This window comes from Dermacentor albipictus, chromosome 1, assembly GCF_038994185.2.
Source record: "Dermacentor albipictus isolate Rhodes 1998 colony chromosome 1, USDA_Dalb.pri_finalv2, whole genome shotgun sequence".
NCBI lineage: Eukaryota > Metazoa > Arthropoda > Arachnida > Ixodida > Ixodidae > Dermacentor > Dermacentor albipictus.
This window is the reverse complement of record NC_091821.1, coordinates 424,559,966-424,581,890: the sequence shown is the minus strand read 5'-3', so window position 1 is coordinate 424,581,890 and position 21,925 is coordinate 424,559,966. Positions and strand designations below refer to the sequence as shown.

The 21,925-nt window shown below is 47.6% G+C and overlaps 1 protein-coding gene across 1 annotated transcript in view; it reads right to left on the bottom strand.

Annotated features, from left to right (window-relative positions):
* LOC135897225 (integrin alpha-PS2-like) overlaps positions 1 to 5,923 on the bottom strand; it is a 99,276-nt gene extending 93,353 nt beyond the window's left edge. Inside the window, exon 1 of the mRNA XM_065425809.1 lies at positions 5,627 to 5,923. Coding sequence (XP_065281881.1) covers positions 5,627 to 5,823 — 197 coding nt within the window. The 5' untranslated portion in view covers positions 5,824 to 5,923. The remainder of the gene's footprint in view (positions 1 to 5,626) is intronic.
* Positions 5,924 to 21,925: the final 16,002 nt, after the last annotated feature.

Genomic DNA, 21,925 nt, shown 5'->3' with positions numbered 1-21,925 from the left:
TAGTTTGTCTCTCAAATTCGATTCTCAAGAACAGTGCAGGAAACGCAATGGAAAGATATGGAATCATTGAATCGATCATATACGCAAACGTTGTAATGTCGAGAGTTCACTGGCAAGTTTTTGGAGAGGCCTTGGTCGTGCGAGGTCAGTGACGGCGATGGCTATTATTACTCCGATAACGATAATCACTGCAGCGGCAGAGTCTGATAGCTCACTTTGCCTGACAAGGGGCCCTGATTCACGTAGTTCGCAACCGCATAGCATAGTTTAGCCCAGCAGTAAACACTGGTATTTTCAAAAATAAACAAGCAGGAGCAAGCAAGACGTAACACGGGGTCCTTACTCACACGATGTTCACCGTAGCTCACAAAAAAAAGAAGAAAAAAACAATGTAGAGCTCTCCAAGAAGAGCAGGCGCTCGCCTGCTTTTGTTTTTTTCCCGAAAGACAAATGAACGCACTACGCTCACGTTTGTAAACAAAGTCGACTTGAAAAATAGCACGCTCTGTCAATGCTCGTAGTTACTGCAACACAAGGGTGATGTTGAGGTCTCCCTCAAAATACCGCACTCCTAGCTTCCCTGAACTTCTACTTAAACGTTTGCATCAGGTTTGATGCCCTCCTTGCACTGCTCTTTCTTCTTTTTTTTTTCTTTTGTTACGAGGAAGAAACTATCCATCACTTCCTCCTATCTTGTCGCCGCTTTAATTGCGGTTAGAGAGCATTTATTGAAACTACCTCTTAGAAAACATGGCTTGGACTTAAAGAAGCCGTAATTCTTTTGTTTGGCGCCACCATAGTGGGATTCATCCCCAGGCAGGGATGTTTACTCCGATGTCCCTGTTGGAATTGTATCTTTTCTTTTATTTCTTTTGTGTGCTTTGCAGTTAGTGATTATTCCTAGTATTGTTGCTTTCATATTAATATATAACTGCACCTTCTACAGCACTTAGTCCGTTGCAATTCTGAAGTTTTATTTTTTTTTCATTAGGACTTGAAATAATCTGCCCATTTTACCTTACTTACCCGTGGTAAGTAGGACCCGCATGTTTGATGGACAACCACCTTTATTTATTTATTTATTTATTTATTTATTTATTTATTTATTTATTTATTTATTTATTTATTTATTTATTTATTTATTTATTTAAAATGTTCTCGCAGAGCTGGGACATCTTCGAATTATCGATATTTGTCATCACGTATGAGCGCAAAGAACGGAGACGAAAAGAAGGGGCGACACAAGCACTGACATTTGAGTGGCGCGCGTTTGACTCTGCGTCAGTCAGTGTCCGCCCGTTGGAGTTGGCAAAGCGCAACGGACGGTGACGTGTCGTCACACTAGGAACAGCAGGTAGCGTTACGGCCGCAAACGAAAAGGGTTGCAATCGCGCACTCAAGACAGACAAAGCGATAAAGAAAGCAGGGAGGGCAAGAAGGTTAAGCAAAGTCTGGTCCGATTCGCTACGCCTATCTTGGAAAAGGGGCGAGAAAGGGCGTGCCAGAAAGTGAGGGAACAAATAAAGTGAATGCGCAAACACGCGCAGAGAAACGTTAACTAATACAGTAAAACGCGATTACAGACCAGTTTTCTTGAAGAAGCGCAACGGACGTTTCCGTGGCTTTCTGCGTGCATAAGCTTTACGGCTACGACGGGCTCGGTCGAATTCCGCGCCTGGTAATTCCTTAACGTGGTCCATGGGGCGAGAACGAGTGATTTACGTATAACTACGGGGTTCCCACTTCGTATACGGATTTGGAGAGGGGGCATCGGACGTTCCCGCGGCGACCGACGAAGCGGCTCTGAGCAGCTGTCGACAGAGTGTTCGATGAAAGGAGTGCGTTGTGCCTCGCTTGACGCCAGACTGTTTGTTGTCCTGCCACCTCGCGCCAACTTTGGCATACACAGTGTTTTATGTGCACGCTGAAACCATGTATTCGAAATAAAGGCGCCGCAACGATGAAAACTTCCCTATACAATATATACATATATTCGAAATCGCGCCTCACTGTACGCGGTTTACCTAGTTTGGTCTCTTCTCTTTTTCTTTCTCCTTACCCCTTCCTCTCGTGCTGGGTAGCCAATCTGAACTCGCACATCATTAGCCCAGGAACCTACGCGCTTTGATGACTTCCTTGGAATCAACGGACCTGAGAAGACGTTTATAGACACATTGTGTTTGCTAGCACACACACACACACACACACACACACACACACACACACACACACACACACACACACACACACACACACACACACACACACACACACACACACACACACACACACACACACACACACACACACACACACACACACACACACACACCCTCTCTCTCTTCCTTTTACAATTTCCTTATATCTTCCAATCCGCCATCCTCTTTTCCCCCTTGCAGGCTATTCAAGTATGTCCGTGTGGTTAACCTCTCTGCCTTTCATCCTTTGTTTTCTCTATTTCGCTCTGCCTTCAAGCGTCCCACTTCAAACACCGTTCAGGAGCGTTCGTTTGTATATGTACCTACTAATAGCTCGGCACAGCGTACGGGCCGTCTACAACGAAGTCAAAGCCGGGTGCCGGCCGTGCGCGGCTGGGGACGCGCGCGCGCGACAGAGCGCGGAGCAAGGCAGGGCACCATGGAGCGTGGGCGCCGAACGCTCGCCCTTCGGCGCGGGACCCTCCGGGACCCTTGCTTCGGGCGGAGTCGGGTTTCCTCCAGACGCTTCGTATCTCTCGTCGACGCGCGCCCTCCACCACTGCTCTCTGCGCGCGGTCGCAGATGCCGCGAGGGCCCATTCAGCAGGACTTCGTCGAAGTGGGCCCACTCGACGCCGTTCGAGCGACGGCTGGGCCGAACAAACAAAGCTCCTTCGATGCGCGGTCGATTTGTCTTGTCTCGTGCGCATACAGAAAAGAGCGCGCCGGTTTCTTTTTTCTTTTTCTTAAATTGCAACCCTTCCTGCGAGCTCATAGTGAGCCTCACTGCTAAGGGAAATGTTTGGGCTGTGTTGGTGGGGTCGTCTTGATGTGGTGTCAATACGGCACAAAACAGAACACGAACACTGGAAGCGGGTATGCAGCGCCGGCTCCTGATTTACATTATCTACGCAGGAAGAACACGTGCTACGCAATGAACACGCCAAAAAAAGCTAGATATGAGTAAGTCGCCAAATGTAAGTGTTCTTTTGGCGAGTTGTAAAATATAGTTAGGTGCCAGCGCTGTCCGCGTTGTATTTCATTTTCCCTTTCGCGCCTCAGACACATTCAGGATGCGCGCTAGTGCGTGGATCCGATGTCTTACTTTTTTTTGCGCGTGTTACGTTTCTGATAACCGATGCAAAACAGCGTCGATATTCATCGTATGCGTTCGTGATACTATGTGTGCTTGAAGAAGAAGAAGTAGAAGAAGAAGTAGTAGAAGAAGTAGAAGAAGAAGAAGAAGCGTTATTAAAGACTAGTCCTGCAGTTTTTCTTGTGGTGGCCTCAGGTGGCGGCTCGAAGACCTTGTAGTAAGAAATATAGGCACAGCCACAGAAGAGGAACGTGGTAAAGCAAACCTAACAGGCAAGCAAAACAGTGGATGCCAGATGGGAAGCGTTGAAGGCGATCGCTCGATCGTGACGGAAGGTTTCACTCGACGACATGCGCGTGGGTGTGACGAATAGTAAATTACTTCCGAGCCTTGGAAACAACGTCGTCAACAGCTGCACTTTCATTGGGTTTCCTTCAAAATACAAAGGCGTATGGCGCTCCTGCCGACGGTGTATACTGCGGCCCTACACGTTACAATTTACAGCCCTACATAGTACCGAGTGGGCCAAAGGCAACTTATATACCGTGTGTCCCAGCTAACATTAGCCAAGCTGGCGAACGAAAAGAAAAAAAATGTTAAGACGGCACAAAGTACAATTATAAAAGCTACTGCGTTCGGTTGTCAAAGGTGTGTTGACTGAACAACGTAGGTCCTATGATCGCATCTTACACCGTGTTTTTTTTTTTTGTAAATCTTTTGTTTTTCGTTGAACAGCTGGGCTGACGTTAGCTGGGACACCCTATAGAAAGAAGCCTTACTTCTCTGTGTGAACAGCCCGTGGCGCCAAGTTCTAGCAGTGCTGCTTCTACAAACAGCGACAGCGCGGTGTATACATTTGGCAAGCCGCGCAGATCTTTTTCGGGCAAGTTTGCCGCTACGAGTGGAAAGTACCCGCAGCTTCTGTATCACGCCATTTGCGCAGCGCGTTTGGTTAACGCGTGGCTCGCAGATGCTTCTAAAGCTTCAATTTTTGGGATGAACGAAACACTGCCAGCTGCATGCAGAGTGTACTGCGTGAGTTGGAGAAGCCGCCGTCCGGCCGGTTCGTGAAGATTGTACGCGCAATTCCTGTCACGTGAACGCTCACGATTCAGGCACGAGAAGCCTTATACACGTACGCAACGATTGCGCGATGTAGTATCTCGTTTAAAAGAAAAGAGAGGAGAAACGACGATCCTCTCGCATCCCTAATTTGTCTTGGCTCGCGCGAGAAGCTGCCGAGTGCAGTGTCGCGACCGGCTTTTCGGGACCGCTTCCAAATTTTTCGAACGGTGCAGTCTAGTTCTCCTTGCCAAATGAGTGGCTGAGCGAGTGAGTGACAATCACAGGTCTCTCTCGACTCCGCAAGCGGCGCGCTCGACGACTAAGATCGCAACGTCGGCCCTAAGGAGGTATAGACACAGATCCATGAGTATACGCTACTGAGTTCACTGAATCAACAAATGCATTCAGAAGAGCGCATCACGGACGTATATATCCTCGGACGGGGAAGTCGGCCAAGGGACGTTTCTGTGTCACAACGCTAATCGGAATTTTCTTGATCGTTATGGAAACACTCTCCGCAGAATGAAGCAGGTTACGAGAAAGCTGAAAGTACTTGTCGAAACGGGCTCCTCGCCGGGTTGTACTGGGGCGCACTGTTGCTGTTCCCGGCTAGATCTCAACCTATCACTGACATCGTAATCCAGAAGTCGTAGCGTGTTGGAGTGACACCCCTTTGCCACGTTCAGTTGTCGTTCCGTGCTGTTCTCTTTTTCAACATGTCGAGACCAGTTCGATCTTTAATAACGGTCGCAATAGCATCAACGCACGAAATAACCTAACCGCGCGATCATCTGAACGAGTAACATACCCGAACAACAACAGCAAAAAAATGTGAATAACGGTGGCAGCGGCATTCGGACGATTATGATAAAGGTATACTGCGTGGCTCGCAGGGCAAGCAGCCCCCGCTCAATTGCGGGAAAAGCTCATTTGCACCTCCCCGAGCAAGCTTGATAAGCTCCGTCACAACACGTTTCAACGGCCATCTGCAGTGCACGCGGTTTTATAGCTTCGCCGAACGAAAGTTGATTGATTGATTGACTGATTTGTTTGGGTGAAATTGGAAAAACGTTGGCGACTATCGTATCGCCTGCTTCATGGCAAATAGCGCATTGTTCCATTATCAAAGGTTCATATATATAATGAGATGTTAAAACACACACACACACGCACACACTTTCCGGTAATAAAGTGCTTTTCGCAAACGTGCTTAAAAACGGTCAGTACTAGCAGACAGGCCGTCCGCGTTCCGGCGGTCCTCTACTCACAAGTTGAATCCGCGGTCCCTGTGCACGGTGACGGCAAATCCGAACATGGATCCTTTGGGACCCCGGTGCACGAGGGCCGAAGGTAGGTCCACGTTGAAGGCCCACGCGAGTGGGCCCGCGTCCAGCAGCACCAAAGCGCAGAGGAACCGAAACAACATGGCCCGCACAAGTCCGTGCGGACGGGTCCGCAACGGCATCTTCACCGAACGAACCGGGGGCCGACCGAAGCGCGGGAGGAGCGATGCCGGCTACAGGCCGCTGCTCCGAAGCCGGGTTTCGCTCTCCGCGGGGGCGAGGGCCGACTTCCGCGCACCGGGAGAGGGCGTGAGGGGGGAGAGAGGAGGTGAGGTGGAGAGGGTGAGCGCGCTGATTTGCGAGAGCTTTTCACGTCTCGGGGCTCACCTCCTTGTTCCTCACCGGCCCCCGCCGCATCTTTCCTTTTATCGTTTATTTTACTCTCGATGTGTCTTCTTGCTCCTCTTTCTGCGACCGCCTACCTCCCGTGTTTCCAGCTTGGGACATTTCTGCGACCCTTCGTAATTGGCGTTTTATTTATTTATTTATTTATTTATTTATTTATTTATTTATGGAACTTCGTATGAACATTCTATCTTTCTTTCTTGAAATAGTTTCCATAAAAAAAAAAAGAACATTTCTTATTTGTTCGTGTTTGCGATTCCGCCCTTCATTTTGACAGCTCTCTTATTTTTCGTTTTTCTCGCACTGACTTATCTTGAAGGCTCGGTATTCTTGGCACGTTTCCTCAGAGATCATCTCTAGTGTTATCTCTCTCTCTCTCTCTCTCTGGTTGTTTTGAGTTTCCCTTTTCTGCGAGCTGCGTTTTTTTTTTTTTCTAACAGAACCAAGAGTATTCCACCTTACGGCAGCTAATGTACACAGGATGCTGCGACCTTAGCTCTTTTCTGGGACCGAAAAAAGCTTCGCGCTGCTGTCCAGGTGACTGTGAATTTTCCCTTTTGAATGTTTCAAGTAGCGAGGAATTTTCTCAGAGTTAGCAAACAAAAGACGCACCTGGCTGAATCATTCGAAGAAGTAATTCAGAGGCATACAGAACATGATCAGTGCTCCTCAGCAAAGAAGTGTTGTTGACCTAGAAAGTTGGCCCAGGTAACCATCGCTGTAACTGATAACTTTCGCATACGACTCGATCTTCTATGACTATGTGGGGTCTAACAGCGTTGGCGCTCTGTCTGCTAAAAACTCCTACATTTTCTTGATAAGCAAACTTAGGTATCATTCTGTACCCCTTGTTTCTCTACTTAATGAAATAATACTGGTACCGCTAAGCAGTTCAGAGGTCTACTTGGCAGAGAGCCCGACAAAGCCGTCAGCAGTGTTCTGAGATCCTCAATGAACTCCGGCTTGATCCTATATAAACGTGGCCTCACTAAGGGAAATGTTTGCCGAAGGAACGTAAAGGCTAAGTGTTGCAAACTCGTGTGCAAGTACTCCACAAAAGAAGATGGGCGGTGGCTATACGCGAAACCACATCGTTTTGCTATTTCTTGGGAGTTGCGGCTGCTGTCACTTTCTTATATCCGCTACTAAGTTGCGGATGCAGGGGTCTGGTGTGTACTATCCTATCTTATCTCTTGAGTTGGACGCTTTCATTCTTTGTCGTTTCTTTGTCAGGTCCTTTGTTACTTGGGAGAGCTTGCCTACTGGTTGCCTTGGTGCCTCCTTGCCTTACACTTCAATTGCTGCCTCTGAAGCCAGCCTATTTACGGTTTCATTCCTTACCTCTATGTCATCATCATCTCTCTACTCTACGGCTGCATATTTGTTTGCAAGTACCAGCCTGAATTTGTCTGCTTTTACGCTTACTGCCTCTAGGTTGACCTGTTTCTTCTTGAACAATTTTGCTCTTTATCTCTTCAAATTGAGGTGAATCCTAGCCCCCACTAATCTATGATCACTGCACTTTACCCTACCTATCACTCCTACATCTTGCACTATGCTGGGGTCGGCAGAAAGTACGAAATCAACTTCATTTCTTGTTTCGCCATTAATGCTTTTCCAGGTCCACTTTCTGTTGCTACGCTTCCTGAAAAAGGTGTTCATTATTCGAAGCTTATTTCTGCAAATTCTACCAGCACCTCTCCTTTAGCATACCTAGAATCGACGTCGTGGTTTCTGATTGCTTGTTCCCCAGTCTGCTTTTTCCCCACTTTGGCATTGAAGTCGCCCATTACTACAGCATACTGAGTTTGCACTTTTCTCATCGCTAATTCAACATCTTCATAAAACTAATCTACTCAATCATCGTGACGATGTTGGAGCATAGGCTTGTACTACCTTTAATCTATACCTCTTATTAAGTTTGATTACGACTACTGCTACCCTCTCATTCTATACTGACCTGTGCAGCACCCCGAGGAGTCATGATACCTTCATTAGAAACAGTAATGAACAGGATACAGAAACTCCTCCTATAACTAGCGATGAGGTGAGAAGGGCCTTACAAGAAGTGAGGAAGAGTGGCAGGAGAAGATGGAATAACAGTCAATTTAATCAAAGATACAGACATAATGCTTGGAAAACTGGCGGCTCTTCATACGAGGTGTCTATCGACTGCGAGGTCCCAGAAAACTGGAAGAATGCAAGCATTATACTAATCCACAAAAAGGGAGACGTTAAAGAACTTAAACATTATAGGCCCATTAGCTTACTTCCAGTATTATATAAAATATTCACCAAAATAATTTCCACTAGAATAAGGGCAACACTGGACTTCAGTCAACCACGGGAACAGGCTGGCTTCAGGAAGGGATGCTCTGCAATGGATCACATCCAGGTAATTAATCAGGTTATCGAGAAATACGCAGAGTACAATAAGCCTCTCTATATGGTTTCCATAGATTACGAAAAGGCATTTGATTCAGTAGAGATACCAACAGTCATAGAGGCATCACGTAATCAAGGAGTAAAGACCGCTTACGTAAATACCTTGGAAAATATCTACAGAGGTTCCACAGCTACATTAATTCTACACAAGAAAAGCAGGAAGATACCTATAAAGAAAGGGGTCAGACAGGGAGACACAATCTCTCCAATGCTATTCGCTGCGTGCTTAGAAGAAGTATTCAACTACTAAACTGGGAAGCTTTAGGAGTAAGGAATGGAGGCGAATATCTCAGCAACCTTTGGTTTGCCATGACATTGTTCTATTCAGCAACAGTGCAGACGAATTACAACAAATAATTGAGGACCTAAACAGAGAAAGTGTGAGAGGGGGGTTGAAGATTAATATGCAGAAAACAAAGTAATTATTAATAACCGGGTAAGGGAACAAGAGTTCAAAATCGCCGGTCAGCGTCTAGAGTTTGTGAAGGAGTACGTTTGCCTAGTTCAACTAATCACAAGGAACCCTGATCATGAGAAGGAAACTCATAGAAGAATAAAAATGGGTTGGATCGCATACGGCACTCATTGTCAGCTCCTGCCCAGAAGCTTACCATTATTATTGAAAAGGAAGGTGTACAATCAGTGCATTTTGCCGGTGCTGCCATATGGGGCAGAGACTTGGTTATTGACAAAGAAGCTTGAGACCAAGTTAAGGACGGTGAAATGTGCGATGGAACGTAGAATGCTAGGCATAACGTTAAGAGACAGAAAGAGAGCGGTTTGGATCAGAGAGCAAACGGGTATGGACGATATTCTAATTGAGATCAAGAGAAAAAAATAGAGCTGGGCAGGTCATGTAATGCGCAGGTTTGATAACCGTTGGACTATTAGGGTGGCAGAATGGGCACCAAGAGAAGGGAAGCGCAGTCGAGAACGGCAGCAGACTACGTGGAGCGATGAAATTGGGAAATTCGTGGGCGCTAGTTGGAACCGGTTGGCGCAGGATAGGGGTAATTGGAGATAGCAGGGAGAGGCCTTCGTGCTGCAGTTGACACAAAAAAGGCTGACGGTATAATATATATATATATATATATATATATATATATATATATATATATATATATATATATAAGGTTACACTGACCGTGTTAGAGACATGTGAACTCAGTGGAGGGCGCTGCAAGCACGGTCAAAAGGTTTCACAACTGAAACGACCGGGAGCCGGAGACTATGGGTTCGAGTCTCATCTGTGGCGTAATGTCTGTTCTTCCATTTTTATTTCTTCTTTTATCGCAAATGTCATGATATAAAAAAAGTATAATAAACGGTCCCAAATTGTAAGTGTGTAGCATGCAGGAAAGCTTAATTGCTAGTTGGCGTACGTTCATATTAGGCGAACGGCGGCAAGATCAGACGAGCTCTCTCTCTCTCTCTCTCTCTCTCTATATATATATATATATATATATATATATATATATATATATATATATATATATATATATATATATATATATATATATATATATATATATACATATATATATATATATATGTATATATATATATATATATATATATATATATATAAAGATATAGCCCTTAACAACAGTTGCACTTGACAAACTTCGCGTAAACATCTCATATTTCGATATCAATAGGGCTTCGCCTTTCCGGTGAAACTGCACCCTCTCTCTTTTTTTCTCTCTCTCTCTCCGTTTTGGCAAGAAACAAAATGGCGGTTGCCTTTGTTATCGTATAGCGTCCACACCATCCACAAAAAGCACGCTAGTGTAGACGTCGAGAAACACTCAAAGACACGTCTTCCCTTAGCCCGCACAATCGTACAGCGACCGATTTGGCTCGTACGCGGACAGCCAAAAAATAACGGGTTAATCTTGTGAACAACGCCTGTTCTGCAGTGAACATAATGGTTGGCTCACTTCTCGCAACGCTAGGTCCAACCACAAGTCATAGTACACATTATTTATTTATTTATTTATTTATTTATTTATTTATTTATTTATTTATTTATTTATTTATTTATTACACACAACACACTTGAGTATAAATACATACTAGTATAGTATGCTTAGTCAGCCTTGTTTAGCACACTCCCATAAATAGACCAACAATATGTGCGATAAAAAAAGATGCGCGTTGCTAAAGCAACAACAGGTAAGCCCTAATCGCAATCGATCAGGAAGTACTTTACCTCACCTATCGCAATTATCACTGTGCTCAGCAAGGACATATCCCATCATGATACATCAACAGTTCAGGCGGACCGCTATTGACTACGCTTTCACTTTGCCTTCAATAACCTTTTTCTTACTTTTGAAATATTCTCCGTAATATTTTTGTTGCTTGATCAAAACCCATTGTCCCGAATTCCTTTCTTCACTGAAAAGACCATTCTGTGTTAATCCGAGAACCGTATTGATGGAAGGGCGCAGCGGCAAGGTGGTATTCACAGCATAACGTTGGGTGTGGCACAGATGCGTACAAATGCGTAGCCACCGTATCCACAATAGACGATAAATGTATTTTTTTAGCATTATTATTATTTTCTTTTTTTTTTGCAAGGCGCGCGGCCTCTGCGGTCACGACCAAGGATGCTTTAATCGAACTTCAGACTCAACCATGCTTTCAGTAATCACTGCCTCTTCAGCACTCAGGCTGGCGAGCATGCCAGTGAATGTCCCCGACGGGCAAAGTTCCCGAAAACGTGATTATACATCACGCGGCCTGCCTTTGCATCCCCGTCGAGGAGGGTGCACCTGAAAGGTACTACAGTTTTACTTATCCACTGCCCAAGAACAGCGCATCCAGGCTGCTTACGGGCTGCTTGCGACGAAGGGACTTGTGATTTTTCTAAAGGTTAAATCTGTGGTACTTTACTAGGGAAATTTCGCCTGATGCAACATCACTTGTGCGACCTTCAGAGTTGAACAAAACCAGACCACGTTTTATAGCATCGGGTTCATCATAAATGTTCATTTAGGTGAACAGTTTCTTCAAGTTTCTTGAGAGTACGTTCAAGCGAAGTTATTTAACGTTTTTTTTTTTAATGTGTGTACGTGTTTTTGGCACGTGTGTTGCCTCGAAATTCACCGTTCATCTGGGTATATAGCCTCTTGGGCTTGTGACAGCTCTTCACATTTTCGGATATGGTGGACTGTCACAAGCCTGTCGCCTATCTCTTCCTTTCTCGTGTACGTGTGGTGTTTTCTGAGGCACGCTATTTCTATTATGTTACGTTACCCCACCATATACCCCCCCACTCTCTCTACGTTACCCCCCCCCCCCACTCTCTCTATACAAGCGTCACATCGAATACAGCGTCACCGTATATTTAAGGCTATGTGGTGGGTGCAGCAACTACAGGCTTACTTTAATATCTATCGGTGTTCCACGAGTTCTGTACAGAATGCCGTGCCACCTAACATAAAGCCTATCTTGGCGCACATCGCAGAATGCAGACTAGTTCTTCTCCGCCATAGAATTTCGCACGTTCTTTTTTGGGCGCCAAGCAGCTAACACGCGGACTTAGTCGTTATAGACTGCGCAACCCCGTGGAATTAAGCACACTCTTTATTTTACCCCTCCACTAAAACCACGGGAAATCTCCTGCTGTTCAAACATAGTAGACCTGTGCGTCCCATAAAAAGACGTAGACTACATATAAGGACATTTCCAAAACTAAAAATCTCCCTATTTTGACGAATTGGCTGCAAATGCGTGTTGTTGCAGGCTGTACCCACAAAAGCACCTCGCAAACAGTTAGGCGCCGAGTTCGAGATCATTGGTTTCACCGACCACGTGAAGACCACGTCGTCCATCTAAAATAAAGCGCCTTGCTTATCAGGTGAGTCTTTCTAACGCGCGGCTGTCAAGAAAGTCTTTCTATACAATGTCGAAAGTGGCAAGATGAGTCATCCCGATGCGCGGCGGGGGAGAGGCCGGTATCAGCCGTCAGCGAGTGACGCACTACACATAGACCGAACATCGAGGCCAAGAACGGCCGTTCCTCATATCCGGCTATGTCCATAGAAGAGATGAGTGGATCCACCGATCGTGGCGTGGCGTGGTGCGTCGGAGTTTCACAGAGAAACGGACACGTAAGCGGAAACGTAAGGGCTCCGCGTCTGGTGGCTTTGACGCACTTAAGTGGTTTGATCCTTCTATTGTAATGACGTGTACTGATCCACAAGACGTAAATAAACGGTACGTCCTGAAGAAGTATTCGCGATTCCTACGTCATGGAGTCCAGATAGCCCCGAAGCCTTGTGTGGTAAAGTCTACGAAAAAAAAAAAAAACGCCTGCGGACGTGCGTTCAGCAGATTTGTTTTTTACGTGCGCATGCGCGCGTGTGCTTGTTTGTGAGAGCTTGCTGCTGTGGTTGCTCAGCAGGAGCGAGCTCGCACGCAATATGCAGCACACATATAACGAATATGCTCATATATAGACACTTGTACTAGATCCCATACCGATGTGTCAGTGATCGGCTTTTTTTCTCCGCGAAATTACGCTATGAGACAACAAACAGCAGCTAAACGTCCTCACTGCAACAGGCGTACACATTCGAGTGATAATTCTATCGTTAAAGCAAATATTTTCATGCATTCCTTTTCGTCGCTCGACGCGGCACATTGGTCTGTTTCTCGCCGAGTAAAGTGGGCGCCGATCCCGAAGGCAGTACAACAACAGACTGGACCCACCAGGAGCTCACTGCTGCAGGAGACTGATCCCATCACGGAGCTTGAGTAACCGAGACTCGGGCAGTCTCGGAGCCAATGTAATGCGCGATCGCGTCATGTGGAGAGGGTCTGCGCGTCTTGCAGTGCAGGCGCGTTATCGCTACAGCTGCAAATGCGGTCAACAAGATGGGCGGTTACATGCGCGTTAGCGCGAAGCCAAATGACACGAAACTTCGGGGGTGGGAGAAGTACGCGAACTTGAGCGTGAACTCGGCGCGCGTACTCGGACATAAAATGAAATTCCAAGATCGGCCGTATTTTTGCAAAGTTTTTAATTGAAGTTTTTCAAGAAAGCTTCGCTTAACGTTGATTCCGACAAGTACATTGGATCTGTCGTAATTTCTAAATATAGCACATTTTCGTCATTCTGCATCATGCTAATTGACCAAATACACCTGCACAAACTTCAGTGTCTACGGCATCTTATAGAAGCCCGCAAAACAAATGTAACAAGAACTGAACTGTGGCACAGCATACGATGTCCTCAAACGGACGTTTGCGGGACGTCCCACAAGCCTGTCGCACCCGAATGTATAATCGAACAAGCGACTTTATGCGGATGTCTGGCCGTTGTCACGGGGCTCAAACTGCCTGGCAGGTCACCCCCGCCATCTTTCGCGCATCTTGATTCGGCCACGATGTACCACGACGAACTCAGGATGTCCGCGCGAGGAAGGGTGATCTTTAGGACATGTGGCACTGGATGGGAAGTGTATGCTCAGGGGCTCATTCCGCAGGTTGAGAGAGAGTGGGCGACGGTCGCCGACGCTCCTCGTCGTTCTTTCGACGACACTGATAACTGTGATATTATGTAAGGCTTTGATATACTGCGATCCATACTTTCATTGCATATTTTTATTGCACATCTTACGCTCGAATACCTTACACATGCGTCCTATTGTCTCGTAGATATTGCGTTAAAATTCTCGTACCGATTACAAGCGTTTCTTGTGTACTCGTCAGGAAATGCATAAAATTCCCTGCAGTTCATTCAGCTCTTGAGCAACACCAGTCCTCCTGCCATGTACAATAGGGACACGATAACCCGATTCAACTTGTGCGGAGACTGGCCCTCCACCATCACGATCGCACCACCGTCCGTCCTGTCCGACAACCACGTGGTGCTATCCGCGCAGTTGCGCGAGCAAGGCGGAAAAAAAAAGAGGGGGTATAGGTGTGGCGGTGGGGAGGGGAGACGTTTAGTGCGCTAGTATTCTTTTTTTTTTTTGGTGGGGGCGAGGTGGGGTGTATCGCTGTCTCCCATGAGGATGCTACCCGACACCTGAGTGATGGGGCACATGTCCCTGTGTGCAATATACTTCGACAGCTATTTACAGTCTAGCGCCTCTACGACGAAATTACCTGTATACCGAAAGAATAGTTCGGTCCCGGTGCTATGGTGAGCTGTGCAATGCGGGACCTTTACAACGAAGTGATCTGTAGAGCGAATAATCTTGGAGACTCCAATAATTTTGTTATTGACCCTCTTCATGTCGATCCCGTCGGCGCTGAAATGTTTGGTCACGTGGTGACGCGTCCATTGCTTGCCTCAGCTGCCTGCATTGCCTCTGTGTTTACAATGGATGTACATGACGCCGGTGCGGCACTGCAAACCTCTGTTTCGGCGGATATCGTAGACGGTGACTGGGTGGACGACACGCGAAGCTTTAGCTGCAGCTTCAAAGGGCATGTGAGTGCCTCCAGAGCTCATTACGCTTTGTCCAAACACCGCGAACAGCATATACAGTGCTTGTGATAAAAGCAGGGCTAAATATGTATTCCAAGCTATCCTAACTTTTCGCTCATGAATTAAATCAGTATCAGTGTGTTTAGCTCTTCGTTCTTTATTTATCAAATACTTTTGGGTAGTGGTTTGTGACGTTTCCCACTTAGTAATGTTCCCTGGGCGCTCACTATCTCATTTATTTTCTGCCGTGGGTGTGCTCAGTAGCGATACACTTGTACTTTCTAGGCACAGTGCTTGTAACGCAGTTTTCTGTACGTTGTAATAGCGTATAGCAAATACGTATTATCGCTAGTCACTCGCTTACTGTGCGGACCGTTACGAAACGTTCAGCTTCGAACATTGGTGTGCTGTCGGTGCAGTCACCGTCACCCACGCTTCGGCACATTGATTGAAGTATGCGCTCGTTCACTTACTTGATACGTTGGCGATAGAATGGGCCTAAGTTTGCGTGTGAGTTGGGGTGGATGTGTGTAGGTAGCGTGCGAGAAACTTGCTCTATGCCAAGAAGCGGCGCTATACTCCCATTGTTACAGTATAACGAGCGGTACTCGCTCGTGCAGACTTTCCGAGGTCGAAGTCGTTTCCTTGGGAGTCAGCGCCACTACGCTGGCGGATGAGTAAATTTTTTTAACCTCGAGGGAAGCCGTGCATCGCGATGATCCGGCAACACAGGTAGTCCTTATGAAGCAGCGGTTCGTGAACTTGGACGCACAGATAATTTCATTCCTTACTTGCCAGTCACAATTTTTGCAGCCAACTACTGCACATGCCTTCACTCCACTGCTACGTATTTTGCAGCATGAATGGAGCACTGTGCGTGCGCGAAAAACCAGTTACATTTCCGACAGCTGATCGCACAGAAGCAGGGCAGAAGAGGTAATGGCTTCGTAGTCGTAAGCTTTACTGAGGCAACGTGCGACGTGCCGCCTAAAGCGCCATCTCGTTTCTCTAGAGCAAGCTGCTGCGCGAAAAGGGTCAATAAAGTCGTTCGGCTGTACCCGTACAGTGCTGTGGCCTACAACGAATGGCATGCCGGCGAGAAATAAACAAGGATAACACAAGAACATGCACATAGTATATATTCAGAGTTGGCGCCCCTGCGTATGTTTGGCTGTTCCTTGCATTAGTTTTGGCGCTTGCTCAAATCAAATTAACATTCGCCGTCACACCGTCACTTTCCAACTCGCGAAGCCCTGGGTGCCCGCCTTGACCACGCATTGCGAGGTAACACCTGCCCAGAAGACAGATGGGCAAGAAAAGACAGAACACAAAATTTCCAGTGGGAGGCCTCAATCGATTTCAAATTGGCTGTTCCACTGTAGATGTAGTAGATGGAGGCATGGAGTGTTTCATGGATTGAGGCAGGGGTATAGGGCGCGCCTTCATTAAAGAAGGGGAACGGCTGGGCGGAAGCATCATGTGAAATTTTTAGGCCACGTCCTACACACACACACACACACACACACACACACACACACATATATATATATATATATATATATATATATATATATGTGTGTGTGTGTGTGTGTGTGTGTGTGTGTATAATCGTATATATATATATATATATATATATATATATATATATATATATATATATATATATATATATATATATATATATATATATATATAAGAGCACCACACTTGTAATGCGATGACGTGGGTTCGTATCCCATCTCCGGGCAGTTGTTTCTTCATTCACTTTCATTTCACTTAATTTATGACTTTTTAAAATTCGATTAGTAAGTACAAGTAATTTCCCCTGTGTGATATATATATATTGTAAGCATTTATGCGGACTTCATCTTCATCTGTACAAAGTCATCATCAATCATCGGCTCGCGTTCGTTTTGCGTCGGCGCCATTTTTCCTTCTTGGTATAAAGCGTCGTCTCAACCGTGGTATTTCAAGTGGTGGAGATGCTTTAAGATCCCTTCGACCTCAATCCACTTCAAGATCTCTCCTGGAGCTACGTTCGGGACGCCGCTTACGCCTAGAGGCCGCCATGTCGCAAGACCAGACCGCAGCATCCACCATCTCGGTTCCAGTGCCAGCCACCCCCACTCCCAGCCCTGCCAACAACCGGTATCGCGACCCTGAAATCTTCTCTGGCTTGCCTGGTGAGGACGTTGAAGACTGGCTCGACAACTACGATCGTGTCAGCGACTACAACAACTGGAAGGAGACATTGCGGTTAAACAACGTGCCATTTTACGTCTCTCAGGTAGCCAAGACCTGGTTCCTGAATCGTAAGAGAGACTTCCGTGATTGGTCGTCTTTCAGGGAGCAGCTACGGCGGATTTTCGGCACACCCACGGTTCGTTCGGAAGTTGCGAAAAAGAGGCTGTCTGAGCGCGTCCAGCATTATGGCGAATCGTATACCTCGTACATTGAGGACATCCTCGCGCTTTGCCGCCGTGTCGACAGTGCCATGCCAGAACCTGATCGCGTGCGACACCTTCTTAAGGGTATCGGATCTACTGCCTTCAACGCACTCGCCGCTCAAAACCCATCGACGGTGTCGGACGTTGTCTCCGTCTGTCAGCGCCTCGACGCCCTGCAGTCCATCCGCTTGCAACCGGACTTTTCCGACAACCCCCTGGTGAACAGTATTGAGCTCCGGTCTATCATTCGAGCCATAATTCGTGAGGAATTGCAAGCGCATGGCTCAACCCCTTGCAGCAGCGCTCACGTCCAACCTGCTTCTACTGACCTGCGCGGTATTATTAAGGAGGAATTGGCCTCCCTGCAGAACGCCCAGCATACCAACGCTTCTCCTTGCCCACAACCGGCTTCTTACGCCCAGATTGCTGCAATGCCAGCCGCGCCGTCTCCAATTACACCACCTGCGCCTGTTCACGATCACCTGGCACCTTTAGTCACCCGAGCTCCGAACCCACCTTACTACTCTGCCTGGCGTTCCTCGAGGCCTATCTGCTACTACTGCGGCTTTCGAGGACATATCTCCAGGTTCTGCCGACGCCGCCAGCAAGACGAACGTCGTGGTTACGCGGCCTTTGAACGCGATGAGCCACCTCCTCGCGCTTACCGCACTTATGAAAATAATCCCCCCGTTCGCCGTTCTCCATCTCCGGCCGACTTCTCCAACACCGCACTCCCCACCCGTGCCTCGAGACGCCGCTCTCCATCGCCGCTCCGACGTTCTGTTTCGCCACTTCGACCTGTCTCCCAACTCCATGTCCAGCGACCGGAAAACTAACCAGTGCAGTTTTTGGAGGGAAAACTGCATCGCCGCGAAGTGCTCCAAGTCCTCCTGAACGTCCTTCGAACATGTTATTGGTGTCTGTGGAGGGTGTGCCTTTGTTAGCTCTGATTGACACGGGAGCTACTATATCTGTTATGCGTGCGGACCTGTGCTCTCGTCTGCGGAAAGTGAAGACGCCTTATACTGGATCATCCCTGATTGGGGCTAATGGAGCAGTCATTCGACCATCCGCCCAATGTACAGCACGCGTCTTCATTGATGGTATCTGTCATCACATTAAGTTCGCGATTTTATTCCCGTGCGCTCATGAACTAATTTTAGGTTGGGACTTTCTCTCGTCAGCGTCCGCTTTAATCTCTTGCCGTCAACGTGTAGTACATATGAGCGAGACAGTTCATTGCAGCGGGAGTACCGATGAGCCACGACTGCGTTTTATCACTGCTGCCGATTCTGTACTGCCTCCCGGCCACGAGCAAGTCATAAGTCTCTCTTCTACGGACATCACCAATGGCGACGTGTTCATCACTCCTTACGGTCGCTGTCTTGCCCGTGGGATTGTCTTCGCTTCCTGCCTGGTGCGGTTCAAAGAAAACTCTGCGTTAATCATCGCTTTAAATGCGACCACTGAGACAATCCTCCTACCTCAAGGCTCCGCAGTGACCTGTTATGTGGATACCCAACCAGTCTCCCTGCTTCCTCTTGCTGCCTCGCAAGCTCTTCCTCAACCGGACAAATCTACTTCATCTGCCCTTACTTCCGTGATAAGCCCTGACCTTACTGCTGCTCAACATGAAGCGTTGCTAAAATTGCTTACGAAGCACCAGGCCTCCTTCGATATGGATACTTCGTCACTCGGGCAGACTTCCGTTGCCTTCCATCGTATCGACACCGATGGCCAGACTATTGTACGCCGTCGTCCCTACCGAGTCTCTTTGGCCGAACGCAAAATCATCGAGGAGAACGTCGCCGATATGCTGAAAAGAAACGTCATACGTCCCTCCGCCAGTGCTTGGTCATCACCCGTCGTTTTGGTGCAGAAGAAGGATGGATCGGTACGATTTTGTGTTGACTACCGTGCGCTAAACAAGATCACCCGTAAGGATGTATATCCCATGCCCCGTATCGATGACGCCCTTGATTCGTTGCAAGGCGCGCAATATTTCTCCAGCTTTGATCTTCGCTCCGGATATTGGCAAATCCCAATGCACGAAGCGGACAAAGAAAAGACCGCCTTTTCCACTCCGGATGGTCTTTATGAGTTTAATGTAATGCCTTTCGGTCTCTGCAATGCTCCCGCCACATTTGAAAGAATGATCGACACGGTTCTTCGCGGCCTCAAGTGGAAAACTTGTCTTTGTTACCTCGACGACTTCGTCGTGTTTTCCTCGACTTTCACTGACCATCTGCAACGCTTAGATGAGGTGCTCACATGCCTTTCTAATGCCGGACTTCAACTAAACACGAGGAAGTGCCGTTTCGCTAGCACAACGATTAAAGTCCTGGGTCATCTCGTTAGCAAAGACGGCATCCAGCCCGATCCGGATAAAATTTCCGCGGTGCTCAACTTTCCCTGTCCAATTCGTGCAAAAGAACTACGCCGCTTCATTGGACTCGCCTCATACTTTCGACGTTTTATCCGGAACTTTACCAGCATTGCCTCGCCCCTCCACAAGCTCCTTACTAGTTCCAGTTCCTTCGATTGGAACGATCAGTGTGAAGCCGCGTTCCAAGAACTCAAGCGCGCACTAACATCCCCACCTGTTCTTTGTCATTTTGATGACAAGGCGCCCACATTAGTGCATACTGACGCCAGCGGTCACGGAATTGGTGCCGTACTGCTGCAGCGCGACCACGAATTTTGCGAAAAGGTTGTTGCATATGCAAGCCGCACTCTCACTTCCGCGGAAAAGAAGTACTCTATAACCGAACAAGAGTGTTTGGCTGTTGTCTGGTCCATTCAGAAATTTCGTCCATACCTCCACGGTCGACATTTCACGGTTGTGACCGACCACCATGCCCTATGTTGGTTGTCGACGATCAAAAACTTGTCCGGGCGTCTTGGCCGCTGGATACTCCGATTACAAGCATATGATTTCAATGTCATATATAAGTCCGGACGGAAGCACCAAGATGCCGATGCTCTTTCACGATGCCCATTACCACCATCCTCGGCGCACATCACATCACCTTGTCAAATTGGCCGCACGGAGGACGCTTCGTCTATTACACCGATTTCTTCCTTGACTTCATCAAACCGCCTTTCAGTGCTTTCCACTCACCAGCGCGCCGATTCCTATTGCCAAAGCTTCATCAATCGCCTTAGCGGTATTTCATCTCCACCCAATGCCAGGCTACGGAAACAACTCAAACTGTTCAAGTTTGAAGACGACGTGCTCTACCGGTACATTTTTCACCCGGAAGGCCATCGATGGGTTCCCGTTCTACCGCGCTCTCTTCGCGCTGCAGTTCTGCAGGCCTCACACGATGACCCTACGTCAGGCCACTTGGGTTACAACAAAACACACGAGCGCATACGCAGCCGATTCTATTGGCCCGGCCTTTCCACGAGCATAGCTAGATATGTTGCCTCGTGCACGCTTTGCCAACATCGTAAGCGACCTACTACTGCTCCGGTCGGGACCCTACAACCACTTCCTTGTCCAGCACAACCCTTCTCTGTCGTCGGCATTGACCTTTTCGGGCCACTCCCACCTACTCCAGATGGCAACCGATGGATCGTCACTGCTGTTGACCATTTGACCCGGTACGCTGAAACAGCCTCAATACGCTCAGGAGCTGCCTCAGAAGTAGCGGCCTTCTTGCAGTCTGTCTACTTACGTCATGGGGCGCCTCACGTTCTTTTGAGCGACCGAGGCAAGACATTTCTTTCAAGCACTCTTAATCAAGTTCTGCAAGCGTCCAACACCGTGCACAAGACAACGTCTAGCTACCACCCTCAAACCAACGGCCTAACAGCGATTTCATCGCACGCTGTGTGACATGCTATCCATGTATATTCAACCTGATCATCGTAACTGGGATGCGATTCTCCCATTTGTAACATTTGCGTACAACACGTCTGTTCAACGGACCACCGGATACTCTCCGTTTTTCTTAGTATACGGCCGCCACCCAACCTCATCACTCGACGTTTCTTTCTTCTCTGGCCCCGTCAACGCTTCACCATTCATTTGCGACCAGTTTGTGTCTCGTCTTGCCCAATGTCGTCGTCGCGCCCGTGTGAACACTGCAGCCAGCCAAGACGATCGCAAACATCGGTACGATGCCTCTCATCGCGTCGTTTCCTACCGCCCTGGTGACGATGTGCTCCTATGGACCCCTGCGCGAACACCCGGTTTATGTGAGAAGCTTGAGTCTCGATATCTTGGCCCCTACAAAGTCATCGAGCAGACCTCACCGGTGAACTATCGTGTTACACCTGTTGAGACCCCAAACGACCGACGCTGCCGCGGAACAGAGATCGTGCACGTTTCTCGCCTGAAGCCCTTTCATCTCCGTTCCACCGTCTAATGTGCGGCCAGGCTGGCCTCTTCCGTCCGCGGGGGAAATTAGTGTAAGCCTTTATCCGGACTTCATCTTCATCTGTACAAAGTCATCATCAATCATCGGCTCGTGTTCGTTTTGCGTCGGCGCCATTTTTCCTTCTTGGTATAAAGCGTCGTCTCAACCGTGGTATTTC